We start from the raw sequence: 15,331 nt of genomic DNA, 5'->3' as shown, positions 1-15,331 counted from the left end.
CATTGATTACTAATGATCATTATCGGCCCTGAACAACCAATATCGGTCGACCCCGAGTTAAAAGGATGAAGGAGTCTTCGTGATTTTATTCGATGTTTTTATTACGTCTCCACCTCAGTAACCAATCGCATGCCAGAGCTCAGCTTGTCCCGCCCCTCTCTCCTCAGATAACCAATGAGATTGTGCGTCAGCTGATGGAGCAGGGAGGTTTCTACAGTCTGGACCGTCCCGGAGAGTTCATCACCGTGGTGGACGTTCAGGTAACGAGAGAGCGAGTCTCTGTTAAAAGACGCGTCGAGATTCTTCTCTAAAATCTCTTTTGTTTGTGTGACGACCTTCATCAGCTGGTGGCGGCCATGATCCACCCGGGCGGCGGGCGGAACGACATCCCGCAGCGCCTGAAGAGGCAGTTCTCCATCTTTAACTGCACGCTGCCCTCCAACTCCTCCATCGATAAGATCTTCGGCACCGTGGCTCAGGGCTACTTCTGCCCCGAGAGAGGCTTCCCCGCCGCCGTCTGCGAGCTCGCCACCGCCCTCGTTCCCACCACCAGACGGGTGTGGCAGGCTGTAAAGGCAAAGGTGAGAAACACTGAACTCAAAGGGCCTTTATTAGAGACGGGCGTCTATATGGGACACAAAACCTCCTCAGCAACAAAGAAAATAATCAGATTATTAATTTAACGTTTTGAAACCTGAACAGATTGTTTTTATTTTACTCAAAAACATGAGAAGCATCAAATAAATGAGCGACAGAAGAAGAAATGACCCAGAGGTGAGCAAGAAATCTGTGAAAATACAAGAAAATTACCTGAAATTATAAAAAAAGCAAGAAATTATCTAAAAAAAAAAAAAAAAAAAGCTCAAAAAATTCAGTAAAATGATTTTAAAAATATAGCTATGATAATTATGAATATGTCTGCTGGACATTTTTCCAGAGCTTTTTTAAAAATAGTCTTCTGCATCTACCTATATCGTTTTTTTGCGTCTCTCTTGTTTACTGTCAGTAACACCGTCTTCTTTGCCATGGTAACCAGAGCGAGCCTCTAATAGAGACAGGCCTTAAAGTGTGTCGCCACAGCGGCACAGATAAAGGGACGGGCCTTTTATTTGGGACGAGGCTTTTATTTTATGTTTTATAGTATTAAGAGCTGAAAATTTAATTTGTTTCCTTTTTCTTTAATTTTCTTTCTAAAACATTTTTATATTTAGTTTGTGCCTCCGTGGCTGTAACACGCTGACACAAGTAAATTTGATTTCTGTGTGCTCATTTTTGTTTTTGCTGGTGTTTAAATCAGATGTTACCGTCTCCGGCCAAGTTTCACTACATCTTCAACCTGAGGGACCTCAGCAGGATCTGGCAGGTAAAAATCTCACCGTCATCTTTTTCTTTTCGCCTTTTCACTCCGACAGCACAAACTCAACACCTCTTTTTTCTGTCGTTTATTTATTTACAGACAATAATAAATATAACAGTTCAGAATATTTCCACTTTATGAGTCTCTCTAGTTTTTACTACAAACTACATCCAGAGGACGGAGCTGCAGCTTTACCATCATGTGAACGCTTTTATTTTGATATTCCAGTGTGATTTCCCTCTGCTAAAAAACGTCTACAATTAAAGTTTTAAATGCAGTAGTTTTACTTGTAATAAAGTATTTTTACATTTTAATATTTCTTTACACAAAAAGAAATAAATCTGTTCTGTTTTTCTGTTAATTTCAGCATGAAACTTTTGTTTTGTTTCTTTCTCACTCACACTGTTGTTTTTAATTATTGCTGAGTCGTGAGTGTGTGTTATTCATTATTGCTGAGTCATGAGTGTGTGTTGTTAATTATTGCAGAGGTCATGAGTGTGTGTTTATTTTTGCTGAGTCATGAGTGTGTTGATTATTATTGATAAGTCATTAGTGTGTGTATTGTACTATTGCTGACTCATGAGTGTGTGTTGTTAATTATTGCAGAGTCATGAGTGTGTGTTGTTTATTTTTGCTGAGTCATGGGTGTGTGTTGTGTTTTAGGGGATCCTGACAGTGGTGTGTGACGTGTGTCAGAGCCCGGAGCTCCTCGCCGCTCTCTTCCATCATGAATGTTGCAGAGTGATCGCCGACCGATTTGTCGACGCCGGCGACAGACGAACCTTCAACGGCATCATGGAGAAGGTGTGTGTGTGTGTGTGTGTGTGTGTGTGTGCGTGTGCAGACACCTCAAATAAAACAATGAAAGTCATCCGTCTGACAATCTGACGTCAGTCTGCACAGCAGCTTCATGTTTTTAACCCTTCTCTCTCCTCAGATCACAGCAGAGGATCATGGGAAAGCTCTGACTGAGCACGCTCAGTGGGACAGTCTCTTCGTGGACTTCCTGCGTGAAGCTCCGGAGGCGACGGGAGACGAACCGGAAGACAGCGAGCTGGAAGCTCCGAAGGTCCTCAGCTCAGAGAGGACACGTTCAAATATGTCCTCCTGTTAATGCTTTTAATAATAATAATAATAATAATAATAATAATAATAATAATAATAATAATAATAATAATAATAATAATGATAATAATAATAATAATAATAATAATAATAATAATAATAATGATAATAATAATGATGATAATAATAATAATAGTAATAATAATAATAATAATAATAAATAATAATTCCACTATTTTACTATCTGGCACTTTAATACCTATGGTGGCAAATAAAATCAAATTAAATTAAATTAAATCATTTTACAGCACTGGACACCATAACTCTGGAAATAAGTCACAGAAGTAAAATTAAAGAAATGTAAATATTAAAGAAATATTTAAAACAACAAGACAGAAAACAGTAAAAGCCCATAAAAAGTTTCAAAGAAATAACCGTAATGTGCGATAATTTTAGTTTGGACTTTATTGTAAGTTTAAGGTTTTTTTGTCATTGCGTCTGTCTGATGTTTAATTAATGCTCATGACTGACAGGTGTACGAGCCAATCCCGTCGCTGGACGCTCTGGCAGAGCGGCTGTCTTTTTTCCAGCAGCAGTACAACGAGGCGGTGAGGGGCGGAGCCATGGACCTGGTCTTCTTTAAGGTGACGACATTAACCCTGCAACGTTTAAAACGAATAAGTAAAACACGTATAAAGTTTCAATCAGTTGCTAGTGTCACTTTAACGACTTGTGTTTCTGTTGCAGGACGCCATGACCCACCTGATGAGGATCTCGCGGATCCTGCGGACGCCGCAGGGGAACGCCCTGCTGGTCGGGGTCGGGGGGTCGGGGAAACAGAGTCTGACGAGGCTGGCGTCGTTCATCGCCGGATACCAGACCTTCCAGATCACGCTGACCAGGTCTGAAACACACGTTAACCCTTTCAGTGCGTCTTCAAGCCGCCTTTATGTTTTTCACACAGAAACAAACGGTGACGGCATCGTGTGGCTCCAGTGTGTGATTTTAGACAGCATGCTGGCATCACGGAAACAAGAGGGTTAACACAACAGCACATGCACATCACAAAAGAAAACATTTTGGCGTTTTTTTTTGTTTTGTTTTTTGAAAGTTTTGGTGACCTTTTCCCCTTTTTCTTCAAAAATGTTTGAGGATTTATTTATTTATTATTATTATTATTATTATTATTATTATTATTATTATTATTATTATTATTATTATTATTATTATTATTTTTAATTTATTTTGATGGATGAATGAGGTAATTCATGTCGTGTGTGTGTGTGTGTGTGTGTGTGTGTGTGTGTGTGTGTGTGTGTGTGTGTGTGTGTTCAGGTCGTACAGCTGCAGTAACCTGCTGGAGGATCTGAAGACTCTGTATCGTATCGCCGGTCAGCAGGGAAAAGGAGTCACCTTCCTCTTCACCGACAACGACATTAAAGACGAAGCCTTCCTGGGTACCTGAGCATCCTCACAGCTCACCGCTCGGATTTTACGCACTAATATTTCACATTAAACCCGAAACTGTTGGTTTTGAAAGGGTTTGATTAGGGATCAAAAAAGTATATCTGTTTGTGACAATATCGTATCGTTACACAGATGCCAAGAATTCATTTATTTTAATATGAATTGATCCAAAAGTTCGTCCTCTGAGGAAAACGAATGCAGAACTTTAACTTTAACTGCAATCTGCTCGCTTTATTTTGGTAAAGTTCCTCGTCCTCTGACTGCTTCCTGTCTTGTTTTTGGAACCTCTCCAGAATACATGAACAACGTCCTGGCGAGCGGCGAAGTCTCCAACCTGTTCGCCCGCGACGAGCTGGACGACATCACTCAGGATCTGGTTCCCGTCATGAAGCGGCAGCACCCTCGCCGACCTCCGACCCCCGAGAACCTCTACGACTACTTCCTGTCCCGGGTGCGGAGCCACCTCCACGTGGTGCTCTGCTTCTCGCCCGTCGGGGAAAAGTTTCGCACTCGCGCCTTGAAGGTGAGTCCAAGGACGTGAGATCAAGCGCACGAGGCGACGCTCTGGTGAGATTGACGATTTGATGTGTATTCTCTGACCTTTGACCCTGACAGTTCCCGGGCCTGATATCGGGCTGCACCGTGGACTGGTTCCAGCGCTGGCCGCGGGACGCCCTGGTGGCCGTGTCGCATCACTTCCTGTCCCAGTACCAGGACCTCCGCTGCTCCGAGGACGTGAGGCAGAGCGTTGTGGTTACCATGGGAACCTTCCAGGTAGAGCTCGCCATGACATCGTGTGTGTGTGTGACATCATCGTCGGCGTGTCGATCACGTGACCTCCTCCGTCCCTGCAGGACCTGGTGGCCGAGAAGTGCGGCGAGTACTTCGAGCGTTTCCGCCGTCAGACGTTTGTGACGCCCAAATCCTACCTGTCCTTCATCGACAGCTACATGGTCATCTACGCCCAGAAGATCGCCAACGTCGGCACGCTGGCCGAGCGCATGAAGACAGGTGAGGTCAAAGGTCGCGCCCCAAACACACCTGTTTCATACAAAGTGTTTGTGTGTGAAGGAGAAACTGTCGCTGGCAGAGAGGTGACTAACGTCGTTGTTTTAATGTCGTTGATTTAAACAACAAATAAAAGATAGAAACATAGCATATACGTAATATATAATATTTAAAATAATAAAAAATACATCAGAAAATTATGATGATAATAATAACACATTTCATTTGTATATCAAAAAAATAAAAAATAAAAAAATAACAGTAAAATAAAATCAAATCAAAATAAACTAATATAAAGTATACAGTAAGATACAAAAATGATAAAGCAGTAGATATGATTATTTGACATTTTTAAAAAAAAGATTTTAATCGATTAATCGTCAGTCACAAGAAATAAGTTATTCATAACAAAATAATCCTTTTAGCCTTTAAAAAAAAAATTCTTGATCTGGTGTCTGAGCTGTGATTTGATACAATGATGGACTGAATATTTGGGGGTTTTTGTACAAACAGAGACTTTTGAAACGTCGTCAGCTGGCAGCGCACATCAAGGGGACGTCAGACGGACGTTAAATTTTTACAATATTTGAAATGTCTGATGATGTAAAATTACAGTAGTTGACTTTGCTGTTTGTGAACTGTTGTTGTTGTTGTTGTTGTTGTTGTTGTTGTTGTTGTTGTTGTTGTTGTTGTTGTTGTTTACTGCAGGTCTGTGTAAACTGATGGAGGCGGAGCAGTCGGTGTCTCAGCTCTCGGAGGAGCTGGTGTTGAAGGAGCAGGAGCTCGCTGTCGCCTCCCAGAGGGCAGATCAAGTCCTGCAGGAGGTCACCGCCAAAGCTCAGGCTGCCGAAAAGGTCCAGCAGGACAGGACACTATAGGACAAGACACTTTAGGACAAGACAAGACATGACACGACACACTTTTTCATTTTTAATCTCTTCCTTTTTTTTCAAATATATATATTTTTTTCCTAATTTCTGTCAAACTTTTGGGTCATTTCTCCTGAAGTTGCTAATTGCTTTTTTTTCAAGTATTTAAACAGAAATCAAGGCAGTTTTTGCAGCTTTCAAAGGGTTAAAAAAGGATTAAAAAAGGGTTATTTTTTTATAATAAAAATTTCTTTTTTCGCTGCATAAAAATGCCAATAAAGACAAAATAAAGATCCCCATTGGCCCAGAAAACATTTTAATAGAAACAATCAGTGCAGCATTTTTATGTCTCTGTAGTTTTTGTTTTTTCGTGGACGTCAGAGACACGTTTCTGTCCTCTGTGTGTGCAGGTGAAGCAGCAGGTGCAGAAGGTGAAGGACAAAGCTCAGCTCATCGTCGACGAGATCGAAGCCGATAAAACGTCTGCAGAGTCCAAACTGGAGGCTGCAAAACCGGCGCTGGAGGCTGCAGAGGCTGCACTGCAGGTCACAAAACAAAAAAAAAGAATATCACCTAAATGATGTCATTTATTTATCCAGAAACTTCAAAAACAGAAATCATCTTTGGATTGTCAAACTTTTGACGGTTCCAATACAAAAAAAAAGATCTGAATCTGAAAACATAAAAACTGCACCAAATTATATGTAAGTGAAAATTAAAAATGAATAAATTAACCAAAAGGACATCAGAATGAAACCAAAATTATATTTAAATAGAAATTAACCTTTTTATACACATTTTTTAATTATTTTTTTATAATTCATGGTCAAAACTTGAAGTTTCAGTTTCAAATTTTATTTTTTAAAATTGAACACATCACGTGGGGCAAACACTTCATGCATTTTCCCTCCAGTCACACAGGAGGAACATGAAAAAATATTTTAGTTTTGGGGACGTTCCAAAAAACCCACTGCTCTGCTTATAAATAAAGAACAGTCCCTTAGGCCTATATAAAATATGTATCTATATAGATAGATAGATATATGCAGAGCTCTCCGTCCACCAGCAGAGGGTGTTTAAAGTCCAATAAAAACACTGAATCAGTGTTGACATTGAACTAACACAGGTCGTCCTCCATGACCTCTGACCTCTGAATGACCTTCCTGTGTCCCCTCAGACCATCAAACCGGCCGACATCGCCACGGTGAGGAAGCTGCAGAAGCCTCCTCATCTCATCATGAGGATCATGGACGCCGTCCTGCTGCTGTTCCAGAGGAAGGTCGCCGAGCCTGTCCCGCTCTGAGACACACACACACGCACGCACACACACACACACACACACACACACACACACACCCTCCCCTCCACCTCACTCCTCCTGTCTCCTCAGATCGACCCCGTGACCCCTGACCCAGAGAGACCATGTCTCAGACCTTCGTGGACTGAGGCCTTGAAGCTGATGCAGAACACCGCCTTCCTCAGCATGCTGCTCAACTTCAGCAAGGTCTCACACACACACAGACACACAGACACACACACACACACACACACACACACACACACACACACACACACACACAGGCACACACACACACACACACAGGCACATGGGTAAAAAAGGAAGACTTTGTAATTAATTAAGGAGTTAAAGTGTACTCATTAAAACCTGTTACTGAGGAAATGCTACCATAAGTGAGGAAACACAGGAAAAAACCTAAAAATAGAAAAATAGATGAATAGAATATTGATAATTAACAAGTAAATAAATAAATAAAATACTCTAAATAGATAAAGCATGATGATGTTTTTCATGGCTTTCTGAGGAGGCGCCGACCGGACAAAATGTGCTCCCAGTGCAATGTATAAAAGTCAAACTGAACAAAGATAGAAGAACACACACACACTCATCTGTCAGTGTGTGTGTGTGTGTGTGTGTGTGTGTGTGTGTGTGTGTGCGTGTGTGTGAGAGAGAGGGAAACTCCCTTCTCATCTCGTCACACAGCAGCCGTCACCTGCTGTTATGACTCTGTGTTACATACCTGCTAAGCTGCGGATCAGTGGAGCTGCTCACCGACCGTCTGTATGTGGAGAGCTGGAAAAACCCTCAGCCCTGTGTGTGTGTGTGTGTGTGTGTGTGTGTGTGTGTGTGTGTGTGTGTGTGTGTGTGTGTGTGTGTGTGTGTGTGTTTAAATGTGTGTGCTGACGTGATGCCTCAGCCACACTGCAGATATCTCCGTCTTTAACTCCTCGTTTTGTCTGTTGCTGAATCCTAAAATCTGACCTACAGAGCATCAAATTCTCAAACTAACAGCAGACAAAATCTAAATCTTCTGTTTGGGTTTCTGCATCAGGTAGTTTTAGTTTTTATGAAAGTATATTTTCCTGATTATGCTTGTTTACATCAGCTTGCTGAGCTTATATGTCTTTGTCATACATATTCATGACAAAAAAAACACCCCTTCTGGACAAACCAAACCCTGGTGACAGACAGGGTCAGTGTCAGAAAACCCCTGATTATTCATTTATTTATTAATGCTTTACTGTGAAACATCTTTATTGAGTGTTTTCTCGGTTTAAATCAGCTGTTCTGATTGTTTTGGAGTCCTCTGTGGACAATTCGGCTCGTGCTAAAAGCCTCAAACCCCTCAAAATTATATAAAAAATAAACAGGAAAAATCTCTCAAACTCTAATCATTTCTTAAAAAAAACACCTCGAAACTTTTAAAAAGTAAAAAGAAAAAAAAACTCAAAAAAGTTGAAGCAAATCTAACTAGGAGCTTTAATTTTTTAGTCCATAAAAAGTCAAAAAAATAATGAAGAATATTCATCACAAGTTCTTATGTCTTATTTTCTGACGCACAGGAGGTGTGACAGTATCTGCTCTCCTGCTCTGTGTGTGTGTGTGTCTGTGTGTGTGTGTGTGTGTGTGTGTGTGTGTGTGTCTGTGTGTGTCTGTGTGTGTGTGTGTCTGTGTGTGTCTGTGTGTGTGTGTGTGTGTGTGTGTGTGTGTGTGTGTCTGTGTGTGTGTGTGTGTGTGTGTGTCTGTGTGTGTGTGTGTGTGTGTGTGTCTCTCTGTGTGTGTGTGTGTGTCTGTGTGTGTGTGTGTGTGTGTGTGTGTGTGTGTGTGTGTGTGTGTGTGTGTGTGTGTGTGTGTGTGTGTGTGTGTGTGTGTGTGTCTGTGTGTGTCTGTGTGTGTGTGTGTGTGTGTGTGTGTGTGTGTGTGTGTGTGTGTGTGTGTGTGTGTGTGTGTGTGTGTGTGTGTGTGTGTGTGTGTGTGTGTGTGCTGCAGGACTCCATCACAGAGGAGGTGGTGGAGCTGCTCGCTCCCTATCTGGAGATGGACGACTACAACCTGGAGTCGGCCAAGAGGATCTGCGGTAACGTGGCGGGACTCTGCTCCTGGACTCAGGCGATGGCCGACTTCTTCGCCATCAACAAGGAGGTTCTGCCGCTGAAGGTACGCACACACAGACGAGTCCGGCGTCATTTCCCTCAGACTGATACAACATATCAAGATCTTACTGTAAGAGCAATAAAGACTATTGTTTTTATCGGTGGATTTTCAAGAAATGATACATGCCTATATCAATATATGAACATATACCTGCAATTTATTATTTTTTAAATAAATACATTAAAATATATTTTTTTATTAAATTAAACAGTTATTAAAAATATGTTTTTTCTCCTGAACTCACTCCTTTTAACTCTTTTGAAACAGATTGGTATGGTTGTTGTTTTTTAAAAAAAAAAAAAACATGGAGAGAAGTTACCCAAAGAAATTAGCCAAAAATTTGCAAGAAATTAATAAAAAGTTATAAGAAAATTACCTGAAAATTAGCAACAAGAAAAAAACATCAACAGAAATGTAAAATAACAAAAACATTGTGTGTGTGTGTGTGTGTGTGTGTGTGTGTGTGTGTGTGTGTTTGTGTGTGTGTGTGTGTGTGTGTGTGTGCGTGCGTGTGTGCGTGCGTGCGCGTGCGCGCGTGCACGCAGGCTAATCTGGCCCTGCAGGAGGCTCGGCTCGTGGTCGCTCAGACTGAACTGGCCAAAGCTCAGGAACAGCTGGACGCCAAACAGCAGGAGCTGGATGCCGTGCAGGTAAACACACACACACACACACACACACACACACACACACACACACGTATGTAAACTCTTACTCTGCTGGTTATGATATGATACATGCGATAATATTACGATACTATATGTTATAATACAATATAATACATAACAATACCATACGTCACAGTATGATACAATACATTACGTCACTAATGATGTTAAAGCACAAACACACCAATAAAGTTTTGCATCTGGTTGTTGTTATCGAGGTGAAGACACGCACAACACAGCTGGCAGAAAAGTTAGCGAGAAAGACATGAGGTGCATGAGACATGAGGCATTACTGCAGACTTATGGTGAGGAAGCTTAACGTGACAGAGAGAAACTGAAATTAGGATCTAAGATTAAAAAAAAACACTGTGACTGTGCTGCCACACGCCACATACGTGAGATCTGACTTCCCTGATTAAACAGTGCCACCTGCCAAAGGTTCATGAGTTTGATCCAAGCTGAAGTTGAACGAATGCTGAGTAAAGTTTTGATATTTTTGGTTTTGGCACTTTTGCTGAGTTATTTTAAAACACATTTCACCTTTTTTTTCCCTTTTTGTTTTTCTCTCCTTCCTGCATCAATAACATTTTTCTCTGTTGACATGATTTAAATTTAAACGTATCAATACGTGATCTGAACTCTCAGGCGCTTTACGACGCCGCCATGAAGGAGAAGCAGGACCTGGAGGACGACGCTCACAACTGCCGCCAAAAGATGGCCAACGCCACGGCGCTCATCGACGGGCTGGGAGGAGAGAAGGTCAGTCTCATCCATCCATCTATACCTCCATCCATCCTTCCTTCCATCCATCCATCCATCCAGTTTATTTTCTTTTGTTTGGCGAGACAGAAAACAGGATGGGGGAGCAGCTGTCAGAAACTTCTTTAATATTAAGTGAAGAAAAAGGTCAAAGTTTTTTTGGTTTTTTTTTAGATCTGATCCGCTGCGGTATCTGAAATGTCTGATGTTGGTGTTTCAGGTGCGGTGGACCGACAGCAGCGCCGGCTTCCAGACTCAGATCAGACACCTGGTGGGGGACGTCCTCCTGTCCGCCGGCTTCCTGTCCTACGCCGGCCCCTTTAACCAGGAGTACCGCAGCCTGCTGCTGGAGCTGTGGAAGAGCGAGATGGAGGAGAAGCTCATCCCCTTCAGTCCCGTGAGTCTGCACCGCCCCCTGAGCCTCATCCAGATTTACTGTAGAGCACTTAATGTGTCCTTATTTAAACTTCATTACACTGTGAACACCTGGTATCACCTGTATACCCCACAGCAATGATCCCATTCATATTTCATAACTTTATCGGCAAACGTGTTTGAACCATCATTTTATTTCAGATGAAACTGAATTTAAAGGATTTGCAGCTCCTGTCCAAAAAAAATACTGTATGTACAATTGAAAACTGTTCAGGAAGAATTCAAAATTACACTGAAATTTGTTGAAAATTTTTCCTAAGAGAGGGTGCTCAGAGCGCAAATCTGTGGTGTCGTGTTGCCAAAGTCTCGATTATTAACGGGAAACGCTGCCAGTTTGTTCGCAGTTTGTTTACGTCTGCTTTTAGTTACATGAAACTTTGAGAATTTATGACAAGTCAAAGCAGGAAAATGAATAAAATGTTGCTCATAAAGTTTTTCTGCAATTTAATTTTTTTTTCCTGCCGGCTCCACTGAAGCTAAATGTCATAATAAAGGCCAGAAACTCATCTGTTGGAGGGAAGTGGAAACATTTCTCCAGCTGTTGTTGGCAGATTGTTGGTCTGAGCAGCTGTGAGGAGGAAACTCTGCTCTGCTGCAGGACTTGAACGTGATCGGTCTGCTGGTGGACAACGCCACGGTGAGCGAGTGGAACCTGCAGGGTTTACCCAGCGACGACCTGTCCATCCAGAACGGCATCGTGGTGACCAAGGCGACCCGCTACCCGCTGCTGATCGACCCGCAGGGTCAGGGCAAGACCTGGATCCAGAACAGAGAGAGAGACCAGCAGCTGCAGGTGGGCACACAAATCTGATTTTCTTTTCTTTCTTTTAAAGATTATTTTGATTTTTTTAGTTAACCTTTATTTGACACAGAGCAATCCCACTCAGATTCAAAATCTTTTTTAACCCTTAGGGCCCACTTTAATATTGCACACTCATCGCTCTGCACACAAAGTGTGCCTTTCAGAATCACATTTAAAAAATATAAAACATTAATATTATTTTCTACTTTCACTGAGTTAATTTTTTAACCAACATCCATCTTGATTGTAAATATGAAATATTCATTAATTTTCAGATGTCATGATGCAGGCCCCACCACACACACACACACACACACACACACACACACACACACACACACACACACACACACACACACACACACACACGCACACACACACACACACACACACACACACACACACACACACACACACTCCTTTTTTGTGTGTGCTAATTCAAGTGATTTTCTTCTTCTTATTAAAATTTTGTCTTCTTCCCTTTTTTTTTTTTTTTTTAATAAAGTCTTTTTTAGGTGGAACTACACAAATTAGTGCCGCCCTCATAAAATTGAAATCTTGTATTTAAAAAACATCACAACAAAAATTATTGATACAAATTGTAAATAGAATAGGACCCAAGATGGACCCTTGTGGGACACCGTTTTATACATTCAAAAAGCGACTCGGGCGCTTCATGTAAACTGTAAAAACAAAACACAGGAAGTCAAAATTAATCCAAACCCTCCTTCTTCTGTCTCCTAGGTGACGTCTCTGAACCATAAATATTTCCGTTCCCACCTGGAGGACAGTCTGTCTCTGGGGCGTCCTCTGCTGCTGGAGGACGTTGGGGAAGAACTGGACCCCGTCCTGGACAACATACTGGACAAAAACTACATCAAATCTGGATCGACCCATAAAGTAAGAGATCTGTGACTTTTGTCTGCTCTCCTACATTGATTCAAAAATTACAGCAAATAATTTCGACTTTGTCATGTTTCATCTCTGCTGCTGTAAATAAATCAAACTATATGCACCTTCATTATTTATTGCATAAACAGTAAAAAAACAGACGGTATCAGTTTGTCAGCGTGATTTCTTCCTCTCTGCAGGTGAAGGTAGGAGATAAGGAGGTGGACGTGATGAAGGGCTTCACGCTCTACATCACCACCAAGCTCGCCAACCCGGCGTACAGCCCCGAGGTCAGCGCCAGGACGGCCGTGGTGGACTTCACCGTCACCCAGCGAGGCCTGGAGGACCAGCTGCTGGGACGAGTCATTCTGCTGGAGAAACAGGTCGCTGCAGCGCGCTAACCCTCAGCTGGTCAGCTACGCAGTAAAGTAGTTAGCATTAGCAACGTCAGCGACGCACGATCAGCTGAACCGACCGTATGGACACACTGAGCAGAGGTGTGCCCCAGTTCTTGCTGGTCTTTGATGGTTTAGCTGGGTGGGCCACCAGACGAACATACTGGTGCTGAACTTCGATGGATAAACCAGCTAGAGTGACCATCACAAGCTGGCATGACGAGCTAAAGCCTCAAAAATGATGCAGAAACACAGCTGAAGCGTCACACGGGCTGGTTGACCAGTTTAATAGTCTTAAGCTGGTCAGCAGGTTTTTCAGCAGGGACGTCTCGGTCTCTACTGGACATGTAGCACCGATTTCAAACGTATCTGCGTCTCTCTGCTGCAGACGGAGCAGTTTTATATGCGGAGCTTCTGTATTTCGGTGAAAAGCTTCTTTAAACGCTGAATCTGAGCGTCCGCGCTGTGTGTCCCACCAGGAGCTGGAGGCGGAGCGAGTGACGCTCCTGGAGGAGGTGACGTCCAACAAGAGGAAGATGCAGGAGCTGGAGGACAGCCTGCTGTTCAGGCTGACCAGCACTCAGGGGTCCCTGGTGGAGGACCAGTCCCTGATCGAGGTGCTGAGGGTCACCAAGACCACCGCCCAGGAGGTGCTGCCCCCCGACTCGCTCTGTCTGTTACCTTTTAAATGAAATGTCTCTGACCGGAAGACACGAACTAAAGACGGACACAACAATCTTGTTTCCCAGGTGAGTGAGAAATTGTCGGTTGCCGCGGAGACGGAGGTGAAGATCAACCAGGCGAGGGAGGAGTACCGGCCCGTGGCCACCAGGGGGAGCATCCTGTACTTCCTGATCGTGGAGATGTCGCTGGTCAACGTCATGTACCAGACGTCTCTGCGTCAGTTCCTGGGACTCTTCGACTCGTCCATGCAGAACTCGGCCAAGTCGCAGCTCACCGCCAAACGCATCGGCAACATCATCAACTTCCTCACCTACCAGGTAACGCTTGACTTGATTTAAATTGATTTGATTTAATTTGATTTTGATTTGACCTGCGTACCTGTGGGCCGTCCCTCAGGTGTTCTGTTACACGGCCCGCAGTCTGTACGAGGAGCACAAACTGCTCTTCACTCTGCTGCTCGCTCTGAAGATCGACCTCCAGGCTCGAAACATCTCGCACCCCGAGGTGCTCACCTTCATCAAAGGTCACACAGCCTCCTCCTCCTCCTCCTCCTCATGTGCTCGGGTTTGAAAGGGTTAAACTTTTCTGACAGTGAATCTGCTGTGTGTGTGTGTGTGTGTGTGTGTGTTTAGGTGGAGCCTCTCTGGATCTGAACTCTGTAGAGTCCAAACCGCGGCGCTGGATCCTGGATCAGACCTGGCTCAACCTGGTGCAGCTGTCGGGCCTGCCTCCTTTCTCCCAGATCCTGACCCAGGTAGGATCCAGATCCTGACCCAGGTAGGATCCAGATCCTGACCCAGGTAGGATCCAGATCCACTGACACGGGAGCAGTTCAGTTCAGTTCAGAAGAGAAGTTCTGATGCAGTCAGATGTAAAAATAAAGTAAACAGGAAGGATTTCTCGGCAGATGGGAGAGGCTCGGGTGCTCTGTGATTTGTTCGCCTTAAATTGTTCTTACGATAAAAAATAAAAATAAAATCATAAAAATATTTTGAGCAGGTCTCCGTGTGTCCAGGTGAGCCAGAACGAGCGCGGCTGGAAGACGTGGTTCGACCATCCGACGCCAGAGGACGCCCCGCTGCCTGATGGGTACGAGGAGAAGCTCGACACCTTCCGGAAGCTTCTGCTCATCCGGAGCTGGTGTCCCGACCGAACCACGGCTCAGGTGAGACCGCCGAACACACAAACATTATGTTTTTGGAGAGTTTTTCCTTTGAGGGCAAACGGAACCAAGATCACACAAGACCGGCCTGGACCCAGATCTTCCCCTGATGCTGTTTTTGATCAGCCTCCCCAGCATTTTACGTTGTCTGACTCCTCTGACGATTTTATAATATCGAATTAATTTATTGACATATTAACCCTTTGAAACTGATTTTTTTTTAACAAGATCCTAAGAGGAAGAAGGCAATGAACACCTTAACAAGAAACGGCCCAAAACTCTGCAAGATATCAATAAAAAAAAGTATAAGAAAATTAA

At 43.2% G+C, this 15,331-nt stretch overlaps 1 protein-coding gene across 3 annotated transcripts in view; it reads left to right on the top strand.

Annotated features, from left to right (window-relative positions):
• Positions 1-15,331, top strand: part of dnah5l (dynein, axonemal, heavy chain 5 like) — a 58,899-nt gene that overhangs the window by 35,742 nt on the left and 7,826 nt on the right. For 2 of the 3 annotated variants that reach the window (XM_088071720.1, XM_088071721.1), the window contains exons 61-87: positions 168-260; positions 345-581; positions 1,298-1,363; positions 2,021-2,161; positions 2,295-2,426; positions 2,956-3,066; positions 3,170-3,324; positions 3,758-3,879; positions 4,183-4,412; positions 4,505-4,663; positions 4,744-4,900; positions 5,606-5,751; positions 6,177-6,311; positions 6,944-7,045; positions 7,157-7,270; positions 9,056-9,223; positions 9,766-9,870; positions 10,531-10,644; positions 10,865-11,041; positions 11,678-11,872; positions 12,626-12,781; positions 12,973-13,155; positions 13,647-13,817; positions 13,917-14,168; positions 14,248-14,374; positions 14,484-14,605; positions 14,867-15,016. In XM_088071720.1, coding sequence (XP_087927846.1) covers positions 168-260; positions 345-581; positions 1,298-1,363; positions 2,021-2,161; positions 2,295-2,426; positions 2,956-3,066; positions 3,170-3,324; positions 3,758-3,879; positions 4,183-4,412; positions 4,505-4,663; positions 4,744-4,900; positions 5,606-5,751; positions 6,177-6,311; positions 6,944-7,045; positions 7,157-7,270; positions 9,056-9,223; positions 9,766-9,870; positions 10,531-10,644; positions 10,865-11,041; positions 11,678-11,872; positions 12,626-12,781; positions 12,973-13,155; positions 13,647-13,817; positions 13,917-14,168; positions 14,248-14,374; positions 14,484-14,605; positions 14,867-15,016 — 4,020 coding nt within the window. Of the gene's footprint in view, positions 1-167; positions 261-344; positions 582-1,297; positions 1,364-2,020; positions 2,162-2,294; positions 2,427-2,955; positions 3,067-3,169; positions 3,325-3,757; positions 3,880-4,182; positions 4,413-4,504; positions 4,664-4,743; positions 4,901-5,605; positions 5,752-6,176; positions 6,312-6,943; positions 7,046-7,156; positions 7,271-9,055; positions 9,224-9,765; positions 9,871-10,530; positions 10,645-10,864; positions 11,042-11,677; positions 11,873-12,625; positions 12,782-12,972; positions 13,156-13,646; positions 13,818-13,916; positions 14,169-14,247; positions 14,375-14,483; positions 14,606-14,850; positions 15,017-15,331 lie in introns of all 3 variants that reach the window. The other variant, XR_015775308.1, reaches the window with a different exon arrangement.

This window comes from Plectropomus leopardus, chromosome 21, assembly GCF_026936395.1.
Source record: "Plectropomus leopardus strain MGB_pleo_1.0 chromosome 21, ASM2693639v1, whole genome shotgun sequence".
Taxonomy (NCBI): domain Eukaryota; kingdom Metazoa; phylum Chordata; class Actinopteri; order Perciformes; family Serranidae; genus Plectropomus; species Plectropomus leopardus.
Note: the sequence above shows the minus strand (reverse complement) of the source record. Positions and strands in the feature narration are given on the sequence as shown.